Source organism: Prionailurus viverrinus, chromosome D3 (genome assembly GCF_022837055.1).
Source record: "Prionailurus viverrinus isolate Anna chromosome D3, UM_Priviv_1.0, whole genome shotgun sequence".
NCBI lineage: Eukaryota > Metazoa > Chordata > Mammalia > Carnivora > Felidae > Prionailurus > Prionailurus viverrinus.
The window spans coordinates 7,644,086-7,666,948 of record NC_062572.1 but is presented as its reverse complement, the minus strand read 5'-3'; the positions used below and the strand labels follow the sequence as shown (position 1 = coordinate 7,666,948).

Sequence of the window (22,863 nt, the reverse complement as noted above, 5' to 3'; positions counted from 1 at the left end):
GCCCCAGCCCCAGCCCTCTGCTCCCCTTCGGCTTCAGGCCACGGAGAGCTGCCGACTTTGCTCCACGTCTCCATATTGCCTGGCTCGCTTTAAAACCTAGGCCTAGGGGCGCCTGGGTGGCTCAGTAGGTTAAGCGTCCGACTCTTGGTTTCGGCTCACGTCATGATCTCACGGTGTGTGAGTTCGAGCCCCACATCGGGCTCTGTACTGACAATGTGGAGTCCGCTTGGGATTCTCTCTCTCCCTCTCTTTCTGCCCCTTGCTTTCTCTGTCTCTCCCAAAATAAACTTAAAAAAAAAACACAAAAAACTTAAGCCTGGATTTTTTTTCTTTTCTGCCTCAGAAACCCCAGAAAAGCAAGCATTCTTGAGTGTTCTAGTGCACTTTAGAAAAATCAGGGTGACATATGTTGTTGGGGCCTTGAGTGCAAGCAGAATGGGGCCCTGGGCAGGATGTTGCTGTTCCCCCCGTGAGCTCGGCTGCTCGGCACCCAAAATAAGCTTCAGGTACAAACACTGCTGTCTCTTCTTCCACAGCCGCACTGCCACATGCAGCCAGCTACGGCTGAAGGAACGTGGCAGGGAGGGTGGGGAGCAGGGAGACTGATGCATAAGAAATAGCCCAAATAATTGGCAAAACAGGATCTATAAATCAGTGATGGCTTGGGAGAAGCTGTGCGGCCATTTTGTGCACTCTTGTATTTAGAGAATTTTTCAAGATGTGAACATTTTTTCTAAAATTCTGTGTGATCTCTATTTGGGGAGAGCAGAGAATTATATGCATGTAGGGGGAAAACATCTGGAGAGATGAAAATAAATCCTCTGAAATGTTAGGAAATAAATCCTCTGAAATGTTAGTGGGTTGGTAGTTGTGGGTGGTGTGAGATAATCACTGATTTTAACTTTATTTATTTATTTTTTTCTGTATTTGCCGTTTCTCGCAATGATCAGCCCTTGCTCTTACGGTCAGGAAAATACCCATGTGATTAAGAGAAATGTCTGCAAAGACAGTTACCTCCGTGGGCTCCCCAGGTGGAGAACGCAGGCTCTGTAACGCAGGAGGGAGGAGTCAGCAGCCATGACGGTTGCAGCGCATTGTGCCCACCAGAGGGCGCCAGGTGCACACGGCACAAAGCCTGTAGCATCCCTAAGATGTCCTCTCTGGGCACGCGGCAGGTGGTGGGAGTGCAGGCGAGGGTTGGAGGCCCCAGGGCCAGCCTGTGGCCTCGCAGGTTAAAACCACCTCCCAAAAAAACTAAGAGGTTTCCCAGCCCCCCTCCCCCACAGCTCACTGCCGCACTGACAGACCGCCTGGCCACAAAACTACCCTGTTCCAGGTATTTTTAGTAATTGGTCCATCTGGCTCCGCATCTCACGTGTCTGAAAACAGCTTCTGTCATTTTGCTTTTCCCTCAGATGCTTCTGACGAGCAGAATTCACAGTCCTCAATGGAAAACTCGATGAACAGTTCAGAGAAATTAGAACGGCAGCCATCTGGAGACGCGGGTCTAGCTGCAGAGGCGTCCGCAATCTCTCAGGTACCTCGATCGAGGCCTCAGAGGGGCAGCCAGATCGGCCGGGAGCCCGTTGGGGTGTCGGGGGTACGTTGAAAGGCGTTTTTGTTATTTTGTTTTTTTTGTTTTCTCCTTGGAAGATCGGAACTTTCCTGTATTCATTGAGCAGGATTCGTGAGCATCCTGTGATCCGCCCTGGGCACCCTGGGTGTCTTGCAGAAAGAGACACGTGGGCCCAGTCCTCGGGGAACAGGGTGTATAGAAGGAGGAAGCATCCTATAACCCAGCCTTAGCCTTATCACTTTGTTTACTCGGGTCCACAAAGGCCCTGCCTGCTCTCGTGACCCAAAGTTAGCTTCCTTGAGAGCTGGGACGGTAAGTCTGCAGAATCCTAAATGCCAGATGAATCATCCTTTAGCATTTTGCAACTGACCACACCCCCTCCCCCACCTTGCTTGGACCCCGATCTGGGTCATCGCCGTTTGTGCGCATCTGGTGTGAATCAGACAGTGCAGAAGCAGGTGGCCGGTGGATAGGAGCAAACATCCTGGGTTCAAATCCGCCAACTCCTTCACTTAGCATGACTGAGCCTCATTGTCTGCAGCTGCCAAAATGGAGTCACAGGACTGTCTTGGGACCAGGGCGCAGATGAGATGAGAGAATGTGGGTTAACACACTCATTGTGACACTGGACACAGGAATGCCTCAGAAGCCACCGTTGTGCCTTTTCACCGTCAGCCCACTGTGCTCACCTAAGATGAGTTGGGGACTCAGGGGTGTCAAAACGCCAACGAATAAAACTATTTTCCAGGACCTTGGGAGACACTGACTAGGAGCAGTAGCCAAAAGACTGGAAGAGGCAGGGTGTGCGGGACATGGTCTGCACTTTGCAGAGCCTTAAGCCAGGCTGTCCCCCCAAGAGGAAGTGCCCCTTTGGATCTGCAGCCCCCTCCTCCTACAGAATACTCCTCCAGAGTATTCTGCCCAGAAACAGAGGGAGTGTTGATAGAAGATGTGTTTGCAGTGGCAGGAAATCAGCCACAACCTAAGTTTGTCAAAGGGGACTGGTTAAATTAATCCTGGGGTCACGGATAGAACAGACTGGTACATAGCTGTTAAAAAGAGGTGGTTGACCCAGGTACAGACCGTCAATAAAGAAGTACCCTCACAACATGAAATGAGAAAAGCAAGACACAGAACCTCAGGCATAGCATGAGCCCATTTGATTAAAAATAAAAATCAAAGCCCCGTGTACAGTTTGTAGAACCAGGATGTCAGCTGGGATCTCCTGGCCTCCTGAACTCAGTGGAGGAAAGACCAGCTTGTAACTTTGATCCATACCCTGGGGGGCATCTCGTGCTCCCCTCCCCTGCAGATGTCTGAATGGTACAGGGGTCTCCTGTTCTAACATGCCCCCCCCCACCTCCACTCCCGTTTCCAGGGGACCCAGACCTGAAACGGGGCCTCGTCTGCTGTTGTCACGCACACACAGACAGACGCTCGCTCACAGAGCTCCGAGGCTTGTGAGCAAGGTGCAGAATACATCACAGCTAAGCAAAACAACTTGACGTTGAAATGTGGCCATTCCTGTGTCAAAAACAAAAACAAACAAAAAACCCTCCCTTCCTCCCCCATGAGGAAGACTTACTCGGCTCTTCTGCCGGCTCAACTGTCCTGAATTCGTGGCTCCTCTTTCACTCCCTCCCTCTTCCCTCTCTCCTTCTCTCCTGTGCCGTGTACAGCAGCTCACCTCCCTCCAGGCTCCCCTCCCAAACTCACATGCTGCCCCCGCACCCAGGTGCTCTGCAGAACCAAAGACCTTCTCCCGAGCGGGACCCACGATCCTCGGAAGGCACAGTACCTGCTTTCTGCTGTTCTGTCTTTATCGGGCGTTTATCGCTTTCATAATGAGAACAAGGGAGAACACAGATGGAGGGGTTCTTTCTGCCTCCCTGCGACACCTGCTGTCAGGGTCTGCCACAGGAAACTCACACCCACAGTCTCCTGGCTGGCTCAGTCGGTCGAGTGTCCGACTTCGGCTCAGGTCATGATCTCACAGTTTACAAGTTTGAGCCCCACGTTGGGCTCTGTGCTGTCAGCATGGAACCTGCTTTGGATCCTCTGTCCCCCTCTCTTTGCCCCTCCCCTGCTTGTGCACTCTTTCTCTCTCAAAAAGAAATACTAAAGGGGCGCCTGGGTGGCGCAGTCGGTTAAGCGTCCGACTTCAGCCAGGTCACAATCTTGCGGTCTGTGAGTTCGAGCCCCACGTCGGGCTCGGAGCCTGGAGCCTGTTTCTGATTCTGTGTCTCCCTCTCTCTCTGCCCTTCCCCCGTTCATGCTCTGTCTCTCTCTGCCCCAAAAATAAATAAACGTTGAAAAAAAAAATTAAAAAAAAAAAAAAAAGATGGGGTGCCTGGGTGGCTCAATCATTTAAGTGTCTAGCTTGGCTCAGGTCATGATCTCATGGTTCATGGGTTCCAGCCCCACATCAGATTCTGTGCTGACCGCTCAGAGCCTGGAGCCTGCTTTGGGTTCAGTGTCTCCCTCTCTCTCTGCCCCTCCCCTGCTCATGCTCTGTCTCTCTCAAAAATAAACAAACATTAAAAAAAAATTTTTTTTTAAAGAAACTCATACACAGCCTGCATCGAGGTCTAGGACCTCTATGGAACATTTGTTGGGCACCTGCTGTGGGCCAGGCTCTCGACCAGATACTAGAGACCCAGGGTGAGCCAGAGACGGGGTCCCTCCTGCCCTCTTGGGGCTCACGATGGGGTCGGGGAGGAAGACACAGCCGGAATACAGCAGGCACAGGAGGAATACAAGGTCCCAACACGTGCTTCAGGAGAACCAGAACAAGGAGGCCTGACAGTGGAGGGTTCTTCGGGCTGGTATAGGCAGAGAAAGGGGCTTTGAGCGGGAATTTGAAGGATGGGAAAATAGGGCAGGCTTTCTGGGCAGAGAAACCAAAGGTGCCTGGGCCTGGAGACAGGAACGAGCCTGACGAACAAAAGGGGGGCCAGGGGAGCCGGGGCCTAGCAGACAAGGAAGAGCACGGCGAGGCGAGGCACAGAGGTAGGCCTGGGCTGGCCGCTGGGCCCTCTCAGCCTGGTAAGGAGTTGGGATTTTGCTCTGAAGTCAGTGGGAAAGCGTCGGCAGGTTTTATGTTCTGTGTGTGATTTCTATTTTGGGATTGGTTAGACGTTGGTGAAGGCTGCACAGGGAGATCTCGGAACAGGATGCTGCTTTCTCTGGGCAGGTGATGGTGGTGAGGACAATGGATGGGGCAGCAGGCAGCGGGGAGAGGTGGGCAGGCCCAGGGGTATTTGGAGATGGAGTTGGTGATACTTGCTAGTACGTGGGGGGTATGGGCACAGGGCGAGCAAACGAGGCCTCCTGCCTACCGTCAGCTTTATCCCGGGCAGGTGTGGTATCCTGGACGGACACGGGGGTGCAGTCGAGGCGGATAAGGTCAACAGCTGGTCCCGGGGGATGGGCCAGGTTGGCGATGCCTGAATGGGAAAGTCAGGGTGGGAGAATGAGTGCTGAACCTTTTTTGGGTCATGGGATCTAGGAGTTCGGTCACAACTATGGGCCTTTTCCCCAGAAAAACGCACAAGTGCATTCAACAAACGCTGAGTGTGTGCCCAGGCCAGGCACCTGTGCGGAGCTCTGGAGGAGCCATTGTCCATACGGCAAGGTTGGACCAGGCCTTCTTCGAGCTTGGAGAGGTGCCCTTGGGACTTGTGTACAAATGATTACCATAGCGATTAATTACAGATTGGAAGGCTGATAATGGGGAAACCCTCCCCCGGCCTGTGTGGTGAAGGGGACAGAGAAGCTTTAGAGGCCCAGGGGGCAGTGTGGTAACGGTCGTGGGTGACGGTATGCTTGAAGACCCACAGGGAAGCCACCGTGGCAGGGACGGGGGACCCAGGTGACACGGGGCTTGGTGAGCACAGAGCACAGGGCCAGAACCTCAGGCTGGAACCACAGGGGGTGGGCCTCAGTTTCCTCCTGGGCCTTCTACCTCACGGCTGGCGGAAACTGCCCCCCTGGCTGTTAACCTCTGTTCTCCCTTCTTCTTCCCCAAGGATTTGGAAGGAGTCCCACCCTCTAAGAAGCTGAAACTGGAGGCCTCGCAACAGAACTCTGAAGAGATGTAGACACTACGTTCAGTCCTGCTGTCCACGTTCCACGGGAGAGCCATCTGCAGGCTGAATTCTAGAACAACTTCCCCCGAGCGATTCCTCTCGGGTGCAGACAGAACTACTAACTTTCCAAGTTTACCAAGTGCAAATCCAAGAAAACCCAGAACAGCGTAACTTCTCAGACACTGAAGAACTTTCTGCTGTGAAGCAAAACACTTGAGTCTCGAAGGGACCGTCCTTGGGAAGGCGGAGTCGACAGCACTCAGGAGGGTCTGCACACTGTCTCTGAAGCCAAGATTACATTTGTGTTGCTGCTGTATTGTTTCGTTCCCCTCTCCGCCACCCCCCACTTCTCTATTTAACGATATAAGCTATATTTGAGGGTGGTGCCGATCAGGAAATCGGTTTTCGTCGGGGCATTTCACTGTTCAGCCGATTCCTTCCGCTTTCTTTTTTTGTGCCTTGTGCCCTTGAGGTGACCTCTGGCATGTTTTCCCGGTTGTTTTGCATCTCCCTTTGCAAAGTGCCGTCGGTTTTGTCCAGGCAGCCGGTGCCACCGTCCTCAACATCTCTCCCCTCCCTGACCCGGGACTTCAGCTGGAGCGGAGCAGGCAGGGAGGAGGGGAAACTGAGGCCTCGGAAGAGCAGGACCTCCTTGGCCACCTGATTTGCAGGTGCGGAGGGAGGGCGTCGAGCACGCCCTGGGCCCTGGGGCCTGGGTCCAAGGTCCGAGGAGTCTCGATGTCGTCGGGGCACTGTCCCCGAGGGCGGGCCACTGGATGTGCTCTCACTTCCTCGGGGCATCTGAGGCCGATGTTTCCAAGCCCACCGTGGCCCAGACGGATACACGGAACCCTTAGATTGTTCTGGCACTTCCACCCTCTATTCCCACCATACCGCTTTCTCCCACACCTCCGAAGACGAAATGGCTTCTGTGGCTGACTGCAGGATTGTCTCCTTAGGACGATGAAAGGGCTGAGGAGGCTGGGAGCAGATGGCAAGAAGAGCTGGTGCTGAACTTTCTCTCCTAGCGTGTTGCCTGGATTTCAAATCCACAGTAACCTGCTGCCCTCCGCCTCCCCGGCTCCTCTGGGCTCTCCCCCCACACCCCCCAGGGGGGGAGGGGAGATGGCAAAGCGTTCCTGACTCTTCAGAGCCAACAACAGTCCATCGCCTCTCGCTCCCAGGATGCGCTGATGGTCCCCACTGGGGAGCAGACCCTGATGATTGGGCCTCAAAGGCCAGAAACAAGGCACCGGGGAGCAGAAAGCTCTACACTCCTCCAGAAAGGGGTGATTGAGCCCCCATCCCCTGGCCTCCGTCCTGTGCCTGTGCCGGGACAGCTTCCTCTCCCTCAAACGGCGATGCCCCCCGTGGACAGCCCGCCTGATCGTTTGGTTCTGAGGCTTGGTTTGCTCTTAATTCCTAGATGGACTCCTCGGACCTTAACCCTTTTCCTGAGCTTTCTTTACTGCACTGGAGTTCAACTTCCTTTGAGTTGTGTGAGGGGGTGGGAGGGTTGAGGGGGGGTTATTTTGTTGTTGTTTTGTGGTTTTTTTGTTTTCGTTTTTGTTTTGCTGATTGGTGCATATATTCAGGTACCACCTTTGACGTGTGGATCTCTCTCCTGACCACCATGGGAAGTGTCTGCCAGATTCCAGTTTCTAAGTTTCTGAGGGTGAGGCTCTTACTCTTTTTTTAAGGGAGCCAATCTATTTCCTGCACTTCAAGAAGAATCAAAATGTTCCTGAATTTCAAATACCTCATGCAAAAATGTCTCCTGAAATAAGGGAAAAACAAAACAAAACAAAACAAAACAAAAAACAACACAACAAACTTTGAGAATCTTAATGTTGAAGTTCGCAATGCCGAAAGGTTTCTGTCTTAAAAAAAAAAAATCCTTATCAATTTTGCCCCTCAGGCAGTCAGTTCTGTGGAGAACTGTGTTCTGCGTTACCTCTCAGCATCTCTCAAGGCGGCTTTACCTCCAGATCCTCTAGAGCTAGAGTAACTTAACTTTTTTTCTTTGCGGCAAAACTCCATTTTGATGAAAGGTGAATTTGGAGATTTATCTCCTTTCTTTTTTGGGAAATGAGAGGTTAGGAGCAAGACAGCCGAAGGAGACCCACACACGCACCCACAGGAACGGCGAGTCGGCCGGGGTCCCCTGGGCGCCTTCCGGTTACGGTGCCCTCTCTGGACGGGCGAGGGGAGTCAACGCGGTTGAGGACGGAGACCACATCCACGACACCGAGGCTGTCATTAGTTTTTCTCTGAAGTGCCTGATGAAGGTAGGAAGGGGCCCGTGGCCGGGGACCCCCCCCCCCCCGGCCCCGCCGCGGCCACGCCAGGCAAAGCGCCAGTGGCCCCGCACGCATCGCTGGCCGGGAAGGCCTCCCGCGCGGCATCGTTAGACTGCAAAAATCCACACGTGCTTCCTTCCCCGACGCGGTCCGCTCCTCGGAGCCACTGTTGCCCACCCACCCTGCGCCCCTCGCCCTCCTCCCACCACAGAATCTAAGACCTTTCAGCCGACCGAGCCAGGGGCGGGGGTCCTCAGCAGATGCCTTCCGCGGACACCAGGCCCTGTGGCCTAAAGGGCTCCCAGGGCAACCTTACTCCCCGCCACACACGAAGTCGGGGAGGCTTCGGCTACACATTCCACAAAGTGCTGGCACTTTTACACCCAGAACCTGGAGGGCAGTTGACCGATCTATAGGGTGGTGACCTCTCATTACAAACGATGTCATGGTTTGGAATGTTCATTATCGCCAAGGACCTGGTTAGAGGTATAAAGACCTTTTTTCACCGTTACCTAATTTTTTTTTTCCTCTTACGTTTTTTTTTTTCTTTCTTTTTGGCGTGTTGTACAGCAGTATAATTTTTCACTTATTTATTCCATCAGTAGATATGGTTTGTACAATGTACAATGGTTCCATTTCAGAAAATAAAAAAAAATTCAAATCATGAGCACCATGTGGCTTTCTAGCATCGTAGTAAAGGGTAAAATCTGATGGATGGCGAGACGGCCCCTCGCCAGCTGCTCTGGCCTCTCGTGCACGACCGTGTGGCCCTGACTTTGTGCAGAGCACTAAGCTCCTTGCACCCAGGGACTGTTGCCTCCCAGGGTCACGTTAGCTGCCACCGTTAGGCACCAGCTGGACACTGGACACAGGGGTGACAGACCTCCTCGCTGAGGCGAGGACACAGAAACAGTCTCATAGCCAAGCAGGGCCCCCACGGAAAGGCCCTGGTCCTTGACTTTGCGAGGCTGTGGCAGGCACTCTGAGCAGTCGGCCCGGACGTGGATCGCAACTTTGTCTTGGCTTAAGTGACCCGCGGCCAGGCCGGAGGCAGAACCTTCCCGGGGCTCTTTCCCCTCCTGGCGTTTGGGGCGCTTCTCTCCCTGGCAGCTCAGACTCCCTCCCTGGAGTCTCCCTCCATGGTTTCCTTTTCTCTGGCCTGTCTCACCATCTCCTCTTCTACCTGAAACCTGGCCGAGGCTGATCTGCCAGCAGGGAGGGCAGGGGTGGGATTATTGTTTTAGTGAGGCCTGCCTGTGCCAACCCGCCTGGAGGCAAATGTTCTCTGTTTTGTCTGCCTCTCCCTCCCACCCCCTTCTTTTTTACCGTGTTCTAGCGTTTTTCCCGGGATTGATTGCTCAGCGAAAGAGACTCCTGAACTCCTGATAAAGTTCGGCTTGACAAAACAGAAATCATAGGGACTTTGTTTGCTCAACCAAAAATATGCTTCAGTTGGCACCCTTTTGCGGTCTCCTTTTCTGTCTTCCCCGCGTGTCCGCGTTTCCGTCCTGGATGAAGCTCCGTCCCTTCCAGACTTGTCCCTGTGGATCCGCCACCCTTCTCTCCACCCCTCTCCCCCCCCCCAGATCTGTTTCTCAGTCATACGCTCACTCTCTCTGTGACTCTCTTGGCTTCTCTGTCTCTTGCCGTTTCCTGTCCGTCTGTGGAGCTCCCTGACTTCCTCTCCTGTCCGTTGAGAAGCAGTCATGCACAAGAGCTGGGAAATGCAGCTTTGCAAGCATTCGTGTGAGCACCACGTGTATGCTGGGCCCGGGGCAGCAGTGACTCAAGTTTGTCCCTTCAGCTATAGGCAAATAAGTGAGCCAGTGTGCCGGGATGGCCAACACCGTTCGGAACTAGGGAAGGTGCCTTTTTTTTTTTTTTTTTTTAATTTTTTTTTCAACATTTTATTTATTTATTTATTTTTGGGACAGAGAGAGACAGAGCATGAACGGAGGAGGGGCAGAGAGAGAGGGAGGCACAGAATCGGAAACATGCTCCAGGCTCCGAGCCATCAGCCCAGAGCCTGATGCGGGGCTCTAACTCACGGACCGCGAGATCGTGACCTGGCTGAAGTCGGACGCTTAACCGACTGCGCCACCCAGGCGCCCCAGGAAGGTGCCTTTTGATGAGGGGGCGGGGTCAGGGATGGTGCAAGGAGTCCAGGCATGGGGATGAGAAGTTCGTTTTCCTGGTTGACACCAAGGAGCAGGCTGGAGGTTTCTGAACCAGGGCTCTGCTGGACTGGGGACAGGATTTCCAGGGAATGGCATGGATTGGAAAAAGCCAAGGCTGGAGATGGGGGCAAAGCAACCAGGGAACTGGGGCAGTGGGCCAAGCAGGAGGCCGGGAGTTGGCAAAAGGCCGTGTGCTCCCAGGCAATCAGTACTGCAGCCCAGCTGGTGGAGTCAGGTGGGCTGGGAGAGACAGGTAGGGAAACTGAGGTCTGGGTCTTAGCCCAGACTAAGCCAACAAGGACCATGGAGGGCCACAGTCAAGACCGAGGTGGGAGTGCAGACCTTAAAGGCCAAGTCTAACAATCCCCGCTCCTGTGAGTGAGGAATCTTTTATTTCTCTCCGGAGGCTAATAGACACACGCTCTTTGCCAGTTGCATTCCCCTCTTCTGCCAGTAGAGGTCAACCTTGTCCACTCAGTCCCAGGGACAGCCAGGTGACCCAGGCCTGCACCACCCGCATGGTCCCACCCCCTGGCCACAGTTGGTTCAAGGATGATCACATAAGCCATTGTGGCCCAGTGACAGTCAGCCCTGAGATTTCCGTGGGAACTGCTAGAAAAGAGTCCCACTAAAGTAGTCACTAGAGAATTCCCTAGAGGGCCAGCACGGTAGGGAGAGGCCTGCCTGCAAGTGACTTGAACACAAGAAAGAGTTGAACGATGGAGAATGTGAGCTTCCCGAGGGCAGCATTTGAGCACTTGGCCCCAGCCGGCCCTGAAGCCAGCTCTCCTCCTGAACTTTTCAATGTTGGGAGTCCATTGTGGCCCTTCAGGTCAGTTTTCCCTGGATCGTTTCCCACGTGAGTCCCCGCTCGTCTGTCCCAGGGCTTGGAGTCTCTCCTGGACGAATCCAGAAGGAGGGGTGGTTGCCCATAAGGTAGCTCTGACTGCTGATTGGGTGTCATTCTCTTGGAAGGAGTCTTTCTCTCCCCTCCAACTTCCCCTTTTAACGCTCCCATGTGACAAAGACTTAGACGGTTCAGAGCTGAAGAAAAAGATATAACAAGGATGATAAGAACCCATTTTGGACTTCTGAAGCAACCTCTTCTACAGTCTTCAGAGCTCCAGCACATTAGACCTATGTCACCTCAGGTAAGTATCTTAGCTTCTCTGGGCCCCAGTTTCCTCCTCTAGGAGGGGAAGACTAACAGTGCCTACTCTCGGGTCATCTCAAGGATTAGATGAATTAATACATGTGAAGTGCTTGTGACAGGTCCTGGCACAGAGTAAATCTCAATAAATGTTGGCTGCTACCGTTACTACTATTAGAGTTACTATCTTCAATCATGTTTAGACCCCAGAAACCCAGCTCCCAGAGAATGAGGTGCAGGAAAAGGCAAGAATTGCCCACTCCCCGCTGCTTTGGGCTTACCTTCTTCTTTTTTTTTTTTTTTTCATTTTTTAAATGTTTATTTATTTTTGAGAGAGAGAGAGAGAGTGAGCAGGGGAGGGGCAGAGAGAGAGAGGGAGACACAGAATCCAAAGCAGTTTCCAGGCTCTGAGAGGTCAGCTCAGAGCCCGATGTGGGGCTCAAACTCATGAACGGCAAGATCATGACCTGAGCTGACCAGATGGCTTACCGACTGAACCACCCAGGTGCCCCTGGGCTTGCCTCTGAGTTATACTTGGCTTTCTGAAGACCGGCCTCTTCCCCAGATGACTGACAGTGGGGTTATCCACCCAGAGTATCCCAGATGATCCATAGCCTAAATCATGTCTTGTGGGAAGAGTAGAAGCCCTCCAGGAAACAGAAGGGAAGACACTCCTGGCTGAGGGCAAGGCTTGAGCAAAGGCTGGGGATTAGAGGGTACGTCCCTGCCACAGACACAGGCTGTCCAGTAAAGCAGTCCCAGGCAGGGAGCTTTGGGGCCTTGGGTCTCAGAGGAACAGCCCACTGGGGACTCAATTTTACAGCCCCCTTCACCATCGTTCTTCCTCCACAGGCTCTTGAGAGAAAAGCCTCTAGAAGGCAAAGACCAGGCTGTGGTGCCAGGCCTGTGGGTCCTGACTCCCTCCAAGATACCCCTGGGACACTGGTGCCCATGGATGCACTGGGTGAAATGAGGTCGATGGCTTTCTCTCTTCAGACTTTGGCAGAAATAACAATCTGCTTTGCACCAAAGAATCTCAAGAGACTCTTAATTCCTGCTCTTTCCTCCCTCTGGGTCCCTCAGTTATGAGCTCATTTGACCTCCGAGCCACCCAGAATGGTAGTTTAGAGCAGGGACCAACTCCCCATTATACAGATAGGAAAACTGGGGACAGGGACATGACTGAACAGAGTCCTGCAGTGACTCTGTGAAGGAGGCTTTGGAATCCGGTCCATCTGTCTGTGGGTGAGGAGTCAGCAAATCCAGCCCACGACCTGTTTTTGTAAATAAAGTATTATTGAGGGGCACCTGGGTGGCTCAGCCAGTTAAGTGTCCGGCTCCTGATTTCGGCTCAGGTCACGATCTCACAGTTCGTGAGTTTTGAGCCCTGCATTGGGCTCTGGACTGACAGTGTGGAGCCTGCTTGGGATTCTCTCTTTCCCTCTCTCTCTGGCCCTCCCCCATACACTTTCTCTCTCTCAAAAAATAAAAATTAAAAAAAAAAAGTGTTACTGGAACACAGCCATGCTCGTGCATTTACATATAATCTCTGGATGCTTTCATGATGCAACAGCAAAGGTGAATAGTTGCTATGGAGGCTATATGGTTTGCAGAGTCAAAAATATGTAATAACTAACCCTTTACAGAAAAAGTTTGCCAGCCTCTGCAGTCAACCACACTTCCTACGGAAACACCGTGCAGAGGAAAGAATAAGAATAATGATTACCTACTATGTGCCAGGCACCATGCAGGACTTTGCGTTGATTTCTCAGCTTGTGAGAGTGTACCTCAATGAAACTTCACACACTGAATACACCTGTGTGCCCCCCCCCCCGCTGTCCTTTCCAGTCACCACCCCTCAAAGGACAGCTGCTCTCCCAACTTCTCTTTGCACAGGTGTGTTTTGCCCGGTTTTGAGCTTTCTGTTCATGGAATCACAGTATGTGCCCTTTTACCTCTGTCTTGTTTCACTTAACATAATGTTTGTGAGATTCATCGGATGGCTGCACATCACTGGAGTCCATTCTCCTTGCTAGAGAATATTCCACGGGGTGAAGACACGACAAGGCACTTACGCATTCTCCTGCTGCTGGCTGTTTGGTCTATTTCCAGTTTCCATGGAGTATCGATTATGAATATGCAAGATATTGGACCTCCATTATCTCATTTCACCCTGGCTTCAACCCTGAGGCGGGGAGCCAATTTGTAGCCTCTTTAAAAGGCGTGCAGACTGGGGTTCAGAGACACAGCAGGCGGGACGGGGAAAACCCTTGGTGAAGGTGTGCCTGCTGTCCTGGCTCTCTGGCTTCCTCATTAGATTCTGACCTGAAATCTCGCTGTGACCGCCTACTGCGTGATTCCATTTGCGTGAAATTTCTAGAAAAAGCAACACTGTGGTGACGGAAGGAAAAGCCTGGGTTATCCGGGACAGGTGGCAACAGGGATGGACTGCAAAAAGACAGGAGGTGATGGAAACATGCTCTAACACTGGACTGTGAGCAGGATCCCACAGCTGTGTGAATTTCTTTAAAGCTGAGTTGTATGCTTCAATACCTCGATAAAGTTGTCCCTCCCAAATCCCAAATTTGCACTCATCTACTTCACACACACACACACACACACACACACACGTGCACGCACGCGTCTCCCCTTGCCTCAGTTTCCCTATCTGTAAAACAGAGCTTACCGTCCCTTAGACGAGGGAGGCCGACTGTACAAACTGTGCAGGGCTGCTTAGCCATGGACCTCTTCCGGCCTCCCCGACGATTAGACACCCCCCACCAGCTCAGTCTCTCTCTGCAGAGGCCTGGAGCTGGGGGGTGGTCTGCCTGGCCAGAAGTGACATCTGAAGCAATCAGGATCCTGTTTGGCTTTGCCATGTCCGACCTGCTGCCTGCGGGGGCAGGAGAGCCACGCGCAGCGGATGCACCGGCCCCAAACTGTTTCTCAGAGTAGTCCCCAGAGATGGCCGCTGGCTTTCAATTTCTGCACTTGTTTATTTTCAAAGGGACGTTGCCAGACCACTAAGCCACCCCTGCCCTTTCATGGTTTGTTTTATGCAAGAGATTTCAGGAAGAGAGAGAGGAGGTAAAGCGACCTGAAACCAATTCCTCTGCCAGCAAAGGACGGCACGGGGCCCCCGCTATTAGATTTGAGGGACACGTGGGGCCAGGATGCCCCCTTGCTGACTGCCAGTCCCCAGAACACCGGGAATCCTGATAGTGTTAATGCTCATTGCAAACAGTTAACAACGGAGGCTGGAACCATTGGACATCCACGTGCAAAAGGAATGAACCGCAGCCCGTCCCTTGCCCCTTATACCAAAATTCACCCAAAATGGATCATAGACCAAAATGTAACTCCAAAACTTCTAGAAGAAAACAGAAGAGAAAATCTTTGTGACTGGGGTTAGGCAGAGCTTTTTAAATTTTTATTTGTTTATTATTAAAAATTTTTTTTAAATATTTATCTATTTTTGAGACAAAGAGAGACAGAGCATGAATGGGGGAGGGGCAGAGAGAGAGAGAGAGGGAGACACAGAATCTGAAGTAGGCTCCGGGCTCTGAGCTGTCAGCACAGAGCCTGACGCAGGGCTCGACCTTACCAACCACAAGATCATGACCTGAGCCGAAGTCGGACGCTCAACCGACTGAGCCACCCAGGTGCCCCAGTTTATTTACTTATTTGTAAAGTTTATTTATTTGTTTTTGAGAGAGTAGGGGAGGGGCAGAGGGAGAGGGAGAGAGAGAGAATCCCAAGCAGGCTCCACACTGTCAGCATGGAGCCCAATATGGCGCTTGAACTCGAGAACTGTGAGATCATGACCTGGGCTGAAGTCGGACGCTCAACCGACTGAGCCACACAGGTGGCCTGGCAGAGCTTTTTTAAACATGGCATCACATACTAACTATACAAGGAAAAGCTAATACATTGGACTTCATCAAAATTCAAAACTTCTGCTCTGCTAAAGACACTGTTATGAGATGAAAAGACACAGACTGGCAGATAATCTTGGCAGAACACATAACTGATAAAGGACTTGTATCTAGAATATATAAAGAACTCTCAAGAGTTGAGAAGAAGAATGCAAACACTACCCCCCCCCCAGAAACCTAGCAAAATAGTGGCATAGCCATTTCATCAAAGAAAATATATGGGAAGCAACTAAGCCCATAAAAGACGCTGAACATGATCAGTTATTAGGGAAATGCAGATTAAAAGCCCAGTGAGACCCAGGACACTCCTACTGGAATAGCTAAAAAGAGAGACCACACCAAGTACCGGCGAGGATGTAGCAAAACCAGACCCCCCCCTATGCTGCTGGTGGGGTGGTGAAACGGCACAGCCATTTGGAAAATAGCTTGGCAGATTCTTGTACAGTTAAAGCGTCAACTTACCATACAACCCAGAAATCCCACGCCTACACATATTTATCTAAGAGACATTAAAATGTACAAAAGCTTATGCATAAAAGTTTCTAGTGGCCTTGTTTATATAATCACCCCAAGCTGGAAGCGACTGAAATGGTCTTCAATGGCTGAGTGGATCGACAAACTGTGGTACATTCCTCAAATGAAATCCTACTCAGAAGTAAACAGGAATGAACTACAGAGACACTGAAGGATAGAGGAGATCTCCGATGCATTACGCTAAGTGAAAGAAGCCAGACTCAAGGCTACTTACTGAAAGATTCCATTTGTATGGTGTTCTAGAAAGAGCAAAACAGCAGGGACGAGAAGCAGATCAGTGGTTGCCAGGGATTGGGGTGGAAGGAGGGGGGGATACAAGGGAAGCCTCTGTGTGTGTGTGTGTATGTGTGTGTGTGTGAGGGGGTATCAGAAACAGTCCCTATCTTGATTGTGGTGGTGATTTCATGACAGTATATATTTTTTAAAATTCATGGAACTGTACACTAGAGAGAGAGCTTCCTTGTATGCAAATTACACCCCAGCCAAACAAAACAAATAAAAAAAATAATAATAATAATAAGCCAACGTAGCCCACATACTAGGTGTCAGGCACTGTTCGAAGTACTGCACACACATTTACTCACTCCGAGGCAATATCCTGACGGTCATCCACATCGGCTTCAAGGAACACCATGTGGGAACATTTTTTAGAGAGGGAATGGAGAAAGGATGGGTCATTTTGCAAGGCCCACAACATGTGGATGAGAAGTCAACTGTTGCAAGCGTATCTCCTGCAGTGTTCAAGCCTTCCTAAGAAGCGTACTTGCTCTCGATCTGCTTCACCCTTTTGGTGGCTGGGGTCTGACAAACAATTGTAAAAACTGATGAAAGCGGATCCAAACCACCATACAGAGCTTAGGAAATAGTACATCTGACACGAGATCAAGGAAGTAAGTGTCCAGGATGATAAAGGGAGGTCCCGGGACAATAGCTATGCATTAAGCCTACGCAACAATCAATCCAGATTGCTAGGACAAAAGACTTCAGTGGGAAAAATTGAGGTTGATAGACTCTGACAGGGCTGACTCTGTCAAAATTGTACTGAGAGATATTTAAGAAAACTATCGGATGTTATAGGAAGACTTAAACCATAGGTTCAAGGAAAACTAAGAAAATGGGAAAAGTGACACAGTTGTTAACTCCAGGAAAAACAAAAATTTGAACAATTTTTTGTTCAAAGCAACAAGGAAAAGAAATCATAGTGCACAATACTTTTGTGGCCAAAATATGAAAACACTGAATATGAATTTAACAAAATATAATTTAACTATATTGGTAAAAATGGGAGAGGAAAGACATCTATAAAAAAATAAAATCATTCCAGGGGCACCTGGGTGGTTCAGTTGGTTAAACGTTTGACTCTTGGCTTCAGCTCAGGTCATGATCTCATGGTTTGTGAGTCCGAACCCTGAATTAGGTTCCATGCTATCAGCTGATAGCATGGAGCCTGCTTAGGATTCTCTCTCTCCACCTCTTCCTCTGCCCCTCCCCTGCTCATGCTCTCTCTCTCTCTCTCAAAATAAATAAATAAACATTAAAAAAAATCATTCTAACATAGTAAGTCAATAAATGATGTCTGAAATTGATGATTTTAGGATATATATAGGGAGAGAGGTTTTGCTTTTTTTTTTTTTTTAATTTGGAGATAAATACTAGAAGTGATCACTAAAAATTTGAAAAGTGTTACGTCTCTGGAGGAGGTAGGTAGGACTGTCAGGTAGTAAGGGGCATGGCATGGGTGGTGTGGGTTAATTATAAGCCTTCTAACAAATAACAATTTCTTACGTTCCCTATCTTAATTTTACTTGAATTTAATTCTTGGTTTACTGAAGAACAACCTCCAGTAACTCTTTCAAATATGGCCTATGGATGAAAAAGTCATTTAACCTTTTATCCTCCAAGATTTGTTGAGGGAAAACTCACTCTTTTCAGGCATATATTTTTATGATTTTTGAGAAACTTACACAGTCACATAAGCACCACCATAATCAAGAGAGAGTATTTTCATCACCACAAATTGTTCTCTGGTTCCTTTTTGTCGTCAGTTTCCTCCCCACAAGCTCCTGGCAACCACTGATCTGGTTTTTCTGTCCCTATGTATTTTGCCTTTTACAGATGTCATATAAATGGAATCAAATAATGTATGGCCTTTTGAGTCTGAATTCTTTTACTAAGCATAATGCTTTTGAGAGTCATCCATAGTATTGCATTTCTGGAAACCAAAGGTATAATTGATCATCAGTCGTCAGTGCTATTCATCCAATACTTACAGTCATGTGATCGGATTGCACTTCCTGGCTCCTTCCTACTTGGGTGAGGCCATGCTCTAGGCAATGAATTGTGAGTGCATCTCACTTCTGGGCTGGACCATTTCACTGACAAAGTGAGACCTATTGAGCTTTCTCTTCCTTTCTGCCACCACGATGGGCAACATTCTAGATGGTGGCTGCAATGTCAGCCTGAGTCTTGGAGTGACTACAACCAGCAGAGCCCATTGCTGACCTGTGATGGACACACAGCAAATACGTAGGGAGCTTGAGCCAAAAAACACACCTTTGTGTGTTGAAATTTGGGTGTGGTTTGCTATCACAGCACAATCAGCCTATATTGATCCATACAGAATGCTTATATTTTAAGCACTGGAAAATGTTCTTTTACTTCTTCTTTTTTTTTTTTTAAATGTTTATTTATTTTTGAAGGAGAGAGAGATAGAGCATGAGCAGAGGAGGAGCAGAGAGAGAGGGAGACACAGAATCCGAAGCAGGCTCCAGGCTCCGAGCTGTCGGCACAGAGCCCGACGTGGGGCTCGAACTCACAAGCTGTGAGATCATGACCTGAGCTGAAGTCGGACGCTTAACCGACTGAGCCACCCAGGCGCCCCTCTTTTCCTTCTGCTTTAATTATTTCCTCTATTTCTTTCCTCCCTCATTCACTTTCTTCTTTCTTTCTAGAACTATTAGGCAGGTGCTAGAACTTTTGAATGTATCCCTCCAGGTCATTTACTTTCTTCGTCCTTTTAGAATTTTGAGGAGAAATTCTCAGCTTAATCTTTTAGCTTGCTACTCTTTTAGCCCTATCCATTCTGCTATCAACTCAGCTTTTCAAAATCATTATTTTTATATTTGATATGTTATATATATATATATATATATATATATATTTTTTTTTTTTTTTTTTTCCAAGACCTCTGTTTGCTTCTTTTCACAAAGAAGCTATAATGAGTTGTTGCTTGGTGGGTGCAGAATCTTCCACACTCTTTCTAGAACTATTAATTATTTTTAAAGTATTCTGTTTGTTCTGTTAACTTTCCCCCTTGCTTGTTAGTTCTTAGGTAGTTTTCTTCCAGAGGGCTGGCTTTCCTTAACTGTTTGCTGACGTTTGCTGGTCTGCAATACTCTGTATTTGGGAATTCCTGTTTGCCTGATTGCTGATTTGATTATAATGGAGTGCTCCCAATTTTTTGAGAAGAGATGGCTGTTCCATGAGGTTCTGTGTTCTCGTGGTTTGCTGGGTGTGGGAGCTCTCTGTCCTTCATGGGGGTTGTTAGCTCTCTTGGAGCACTGTCCTGCATGTCCCTCTGTGCACGTGGCTGTTGCTGCCTGATACTCTGCAGGAAGGAAGGTGGAGGCCCTCAGCCTAGATTCTCTGCCATCATTTCCACATATCCCAGTACACTGTCCCTGAGACCTTCTCCCGCTAGCCTCTGATTGTTTCTTGCACCCCCCTCCAGATCTCACTCTTGGTAGTTCTTTCCTCCCTGCATTTTAAACTGTGCTTTCCTCCAGTCTTGTTTTTTTCTCTAATATAATCTTTAGGAATTTATGGTGAGGATTACACAAAGCATGTTTGTGCACTGCATATGGCCTATGGGTGGGCAGTTTACAACATCAGCCTTTAGAGGTTCTGTCCTCCCAGGGAATTGATGTTTCTTTTTTTTTTTTTTTTTTTTTTTTTTTTTTTTTTTTTAAGTAGGCTTCACCCCCAGCATGGAGCCCAACTCAGGGCTTGATCTAGTGAGATCAAGCCCTGAGCCAAGATGAAGAGTCGGATGCTCAACCAACTGAGCCATCCAGGCGCCCCAGTGTTTACTTTTTTAAATTAAAAAAGTAAAGTATACATCCTCCCACATGGATGTCTTTCGTGCTAAGAAACCAAAGAGAAATAGAGTACGCTCCAAAAAAAAGGTATACAAGTAATAATTGTTTCTTTTAAGAAATTAGAAAATAGATAAACATGAAGAAAGTAAGAATCACCCCACCCAGAGATAACTAGTGTGAACACTAAGTTTCACCTTCTCTCTCTCTCTCTCCACCCACCCACCCACCCCCACACACACACATACAGATATGATTTTATAAGTATTTTTTTTGAAGTTGATCTCAAACTACTGATAACTTTTTAAAAGTTGTTTTTTCACCCAACAGTATATCATGGACATCTTGCCATGTCAATAATATTTGCTTCATTTAATATGTAGTGTTCTGTTACATTCGGGGCCATAATATATTCAACAATTTCCCTCTTGTTAGACAATGCGGCTGGGCATTTAAGAGTTCACCAAGGAGAAGTCTTCAGATGAAGGAAGACAAGTCAAAGGGTGGCCTTTCAGACATCTGCAACCAGCACTGGGAAGGGTGGTTTGGGCAACGGGGAAGATCTCAAACTCACACCTGAAGCTGCCAGTCCCTTGGGCCTATCTGTCCTTGAAGACAACCGGGGAAGGAGGATGCACAGCCACTTTGGTAAAAGCTGTTTGTCACTTTCTCTCTGAACACCCACCTCTTCCGGAGGCCCTTGCCAGGAAGAGGGTGGGGCAGGGCCCTCAGTGCCCACCCAAATCTGGAAGTGAAACTGGTTTGAAAGGAGAAGCTATGGAGGACGCTCAAGGCCCTGCTGGATCTAGAGTGGGTGCTCTTGGCCAGGGGCCTCTTTCTCCCTCCTGATGCCCTGTCAAACCCCATCTTCCCAACATGGCCGCCATCACAGGCTGGCTTTGAGCCCCTGAAGCCTTGACAGCTTTCCAGAAGTGTCAACTATTAGGTTGAACCATTTGAAATTGCTATTTCTGTGGGTCCAGAGTATTGGCAATTTCTAGGTACCTCTGGTCAGGTCGGTTCCATTGCTTCAGTCTGTAGTACATTTCTTTAGTGCTCATTCTGTGCTAGGCACTGTGTTAAGTGATTTATAATCATTTTTAACTGTCGCAATTTTGAGGCATAGAGTTGTTCCCTATTTGAAAGAGAAGAAAACTAAGGTTCACAATTTTCCCTTTTAGAATTGCTTGGGGGCTGGTTCAGCCTCTAAATTTGAGCTCTTAACAATAACGACAGTATTTTGAGACCTAGTTAAAGGAGCTGGTGGCTCTGCCTCGTACTAACCGTGATGCCTTTTTGGAAAGCACCTTAACTTGGCGGAGCCAGTTTCCACCTCTGTGGGTATGAGGTTTAGGTGAGAAGCGTTCTTGATCTGGTTTCTGCTTTAGAAAAATGCCTTTGGTATCAGAGACTCAAGTCTTCTCATCAATAAAATGGGGACAATAACCAACGCGCCCAGCAACACAAGGGATTTGCTGCCAGGACTCAGTTACAGGCCCGGCCGAACCGGCCAGCGAGGGGGAGGGGGAAGGGGCCCCACCTCCACCCACCACGTGGAGCCCCGGCCCCGCCCACAGCGCGATTCCCCAGACCGTGGGGCGGGGTCGGCACAGCACCACTTGTCCAACGCCTCTCCAAGGCTAGGACACTTGCGAGTGGCATCCCCTAGCCACTGCTTCCCACAGCATCTCAGGCAGCCCGGAGAGGGTGGGGGCAGCGAGGGGCGGGGCATCAAGGCGTGGCTTCCGGCAACCTTCCTCCCCGCCCCACCCCCTTGCTTTTTTGTCCGCCTGGATACGGAAAGGTTCCCCTGCACCTTTAAGAGGCCGACGCGGGCAGCCGATTGGCCGAGACGCGCCGGTGACGTCACGCCTGGGCCGGCGCCGAGTCTGCCCAGTCGGCCCGCCCCGCGCCCTCCCCCTCTAGTCCCGCCGCGCGCTCGCGGACAGTCCGCGCGCGGGCCGGGCCGGCGCCCCGTCTGCTTCGCTCGTTCGCGTCGCCCCGAGCCCCGGGGGATGCCCCCGGCCGGCACCCCCCATGGCCGCCGACGTCTTCATGTGTTCCCCGCGCCGGCCCCGCAGTCGGGGCCGCCCGGTGCTGCTCAAGCCTCAGGTGCCTGAGGACGACGACGACTCGGACACGGATGAGCCGTCCCCGCCGCCCGCCTGCGCTTCGGCCACCCCGGCCCGGGCCCACGCGAGCGCCGCGCCGCCGCCGCCCAGGGCCGGGCCTGGCCGCGAGGAGCCTCCGCGCCGCCAGCAGATCATCCACAGCGGCCACTTCATGGTGTCGTCGCCGCACCGCGAGCACCCGCCCAAGAAGGGCTACGATTTCGACACGGTCAACAAGCAGACGTGCCAGACCTACAGCTTCGGCAAGACCAGCTCCTGCCACCTGTCCATCGACGCCTCGCTCACCAAACTCTTCGAGTGCATGACTCTGGCCTACAGGTAGGGACCCGGCGACCCCGGGCCGGCCCCACCTCTCGAGTGGAGCTTCCTAGTTTGACAAAACCAGCGCGGAGGGCTCGACCGCCCGAGGACCCCGGGGCTGCACGCATTCCTATTGGCTCTTGTCCCTTTGGGAGTGTTAATGGGTCTGGGATCCTCCGTGGTAGCGAGAGGGGTCCGTGTCCTGGCCTCCTCCCCTGCCAGCAGGGCTTGCGTTCTTCCGGCTTCACGTTCTCCATCCAGGCCCTCCCCTCCAGTGTCCCCAGGCCACCGATTTTGGACACGAAAAAGCTGCAAATACAGGCTGCACCTTGTGTTACTCGACTCTCCACCCTTTCCCCCAAACGCTTTGTGTGCTTCCGGCAGTATCGAGTAGTGGTTCGGAGCACCTGTCCAGGGGTGGCTTAAGTGCTGGTTCCAGTCTTTAATGGTTGTATAAAATCCTGGAGCCTGCTTCCTCCTTTATGAAGAGGGGATGACAGTAATATCAGCCTCCATCGGCTATTTTAGGGATGGAAGGAGATAGGTAGTGCTTTTATCCCACTGCCTGACACGTAGG

General features: G+C 50.5%; 2 protein-coding genes across 3 annotated transcripts in view; both read left to right on the top strand.

Moving 5' to 3' along the window:
• The window catches only part of BCL7A (BAF chromatin remodeling complex subunit BCL7A), a 31,444-nt gene extending 22,813 nt beyond the window's left edge, over positions 1–8,631 (top strand). The window contains exons 6-7 of one of the 2 annotated variants that reach the window (XM_047826817.1): positions 1,416–1,600; positions 5,605–8,631. In XM_047826817.1, coding sequence (XP_047682773.1) covers positions 1,416–1,600; positions 5,605–5,676 — 257 coding nt within the window. In that variant the 3' untranslated portion in view covers positions 5,677–8,631. The remainder of the gene's footprint in view (positions 1–1,415; positions 1,601–5,604) is intronic. The other variant, XM_047826816.1, reaches the window with a different exon arrangement.
• Positions 8,632–21,790: 13,159 nt separating this feature from the next.
• The window catches only part of MLXIP (MLX interacting protein), a 61,198-nt gene continuing 60,125 nt past the window's right edge, over positions 21,791–22,863 (top strand). Inside the window, exon 1 of the mRNA XM_047826814.1 lies at positions 21,791–22,304. Coding sequence (XP_047682770.1) covers positions 21,892–22,304 — 413 coding nt within the window. The 5' untranslated portion in view covers positions 21,791–21,891. The remainder of the gene's footprint in view (positions 22,305–22,863) is intronic.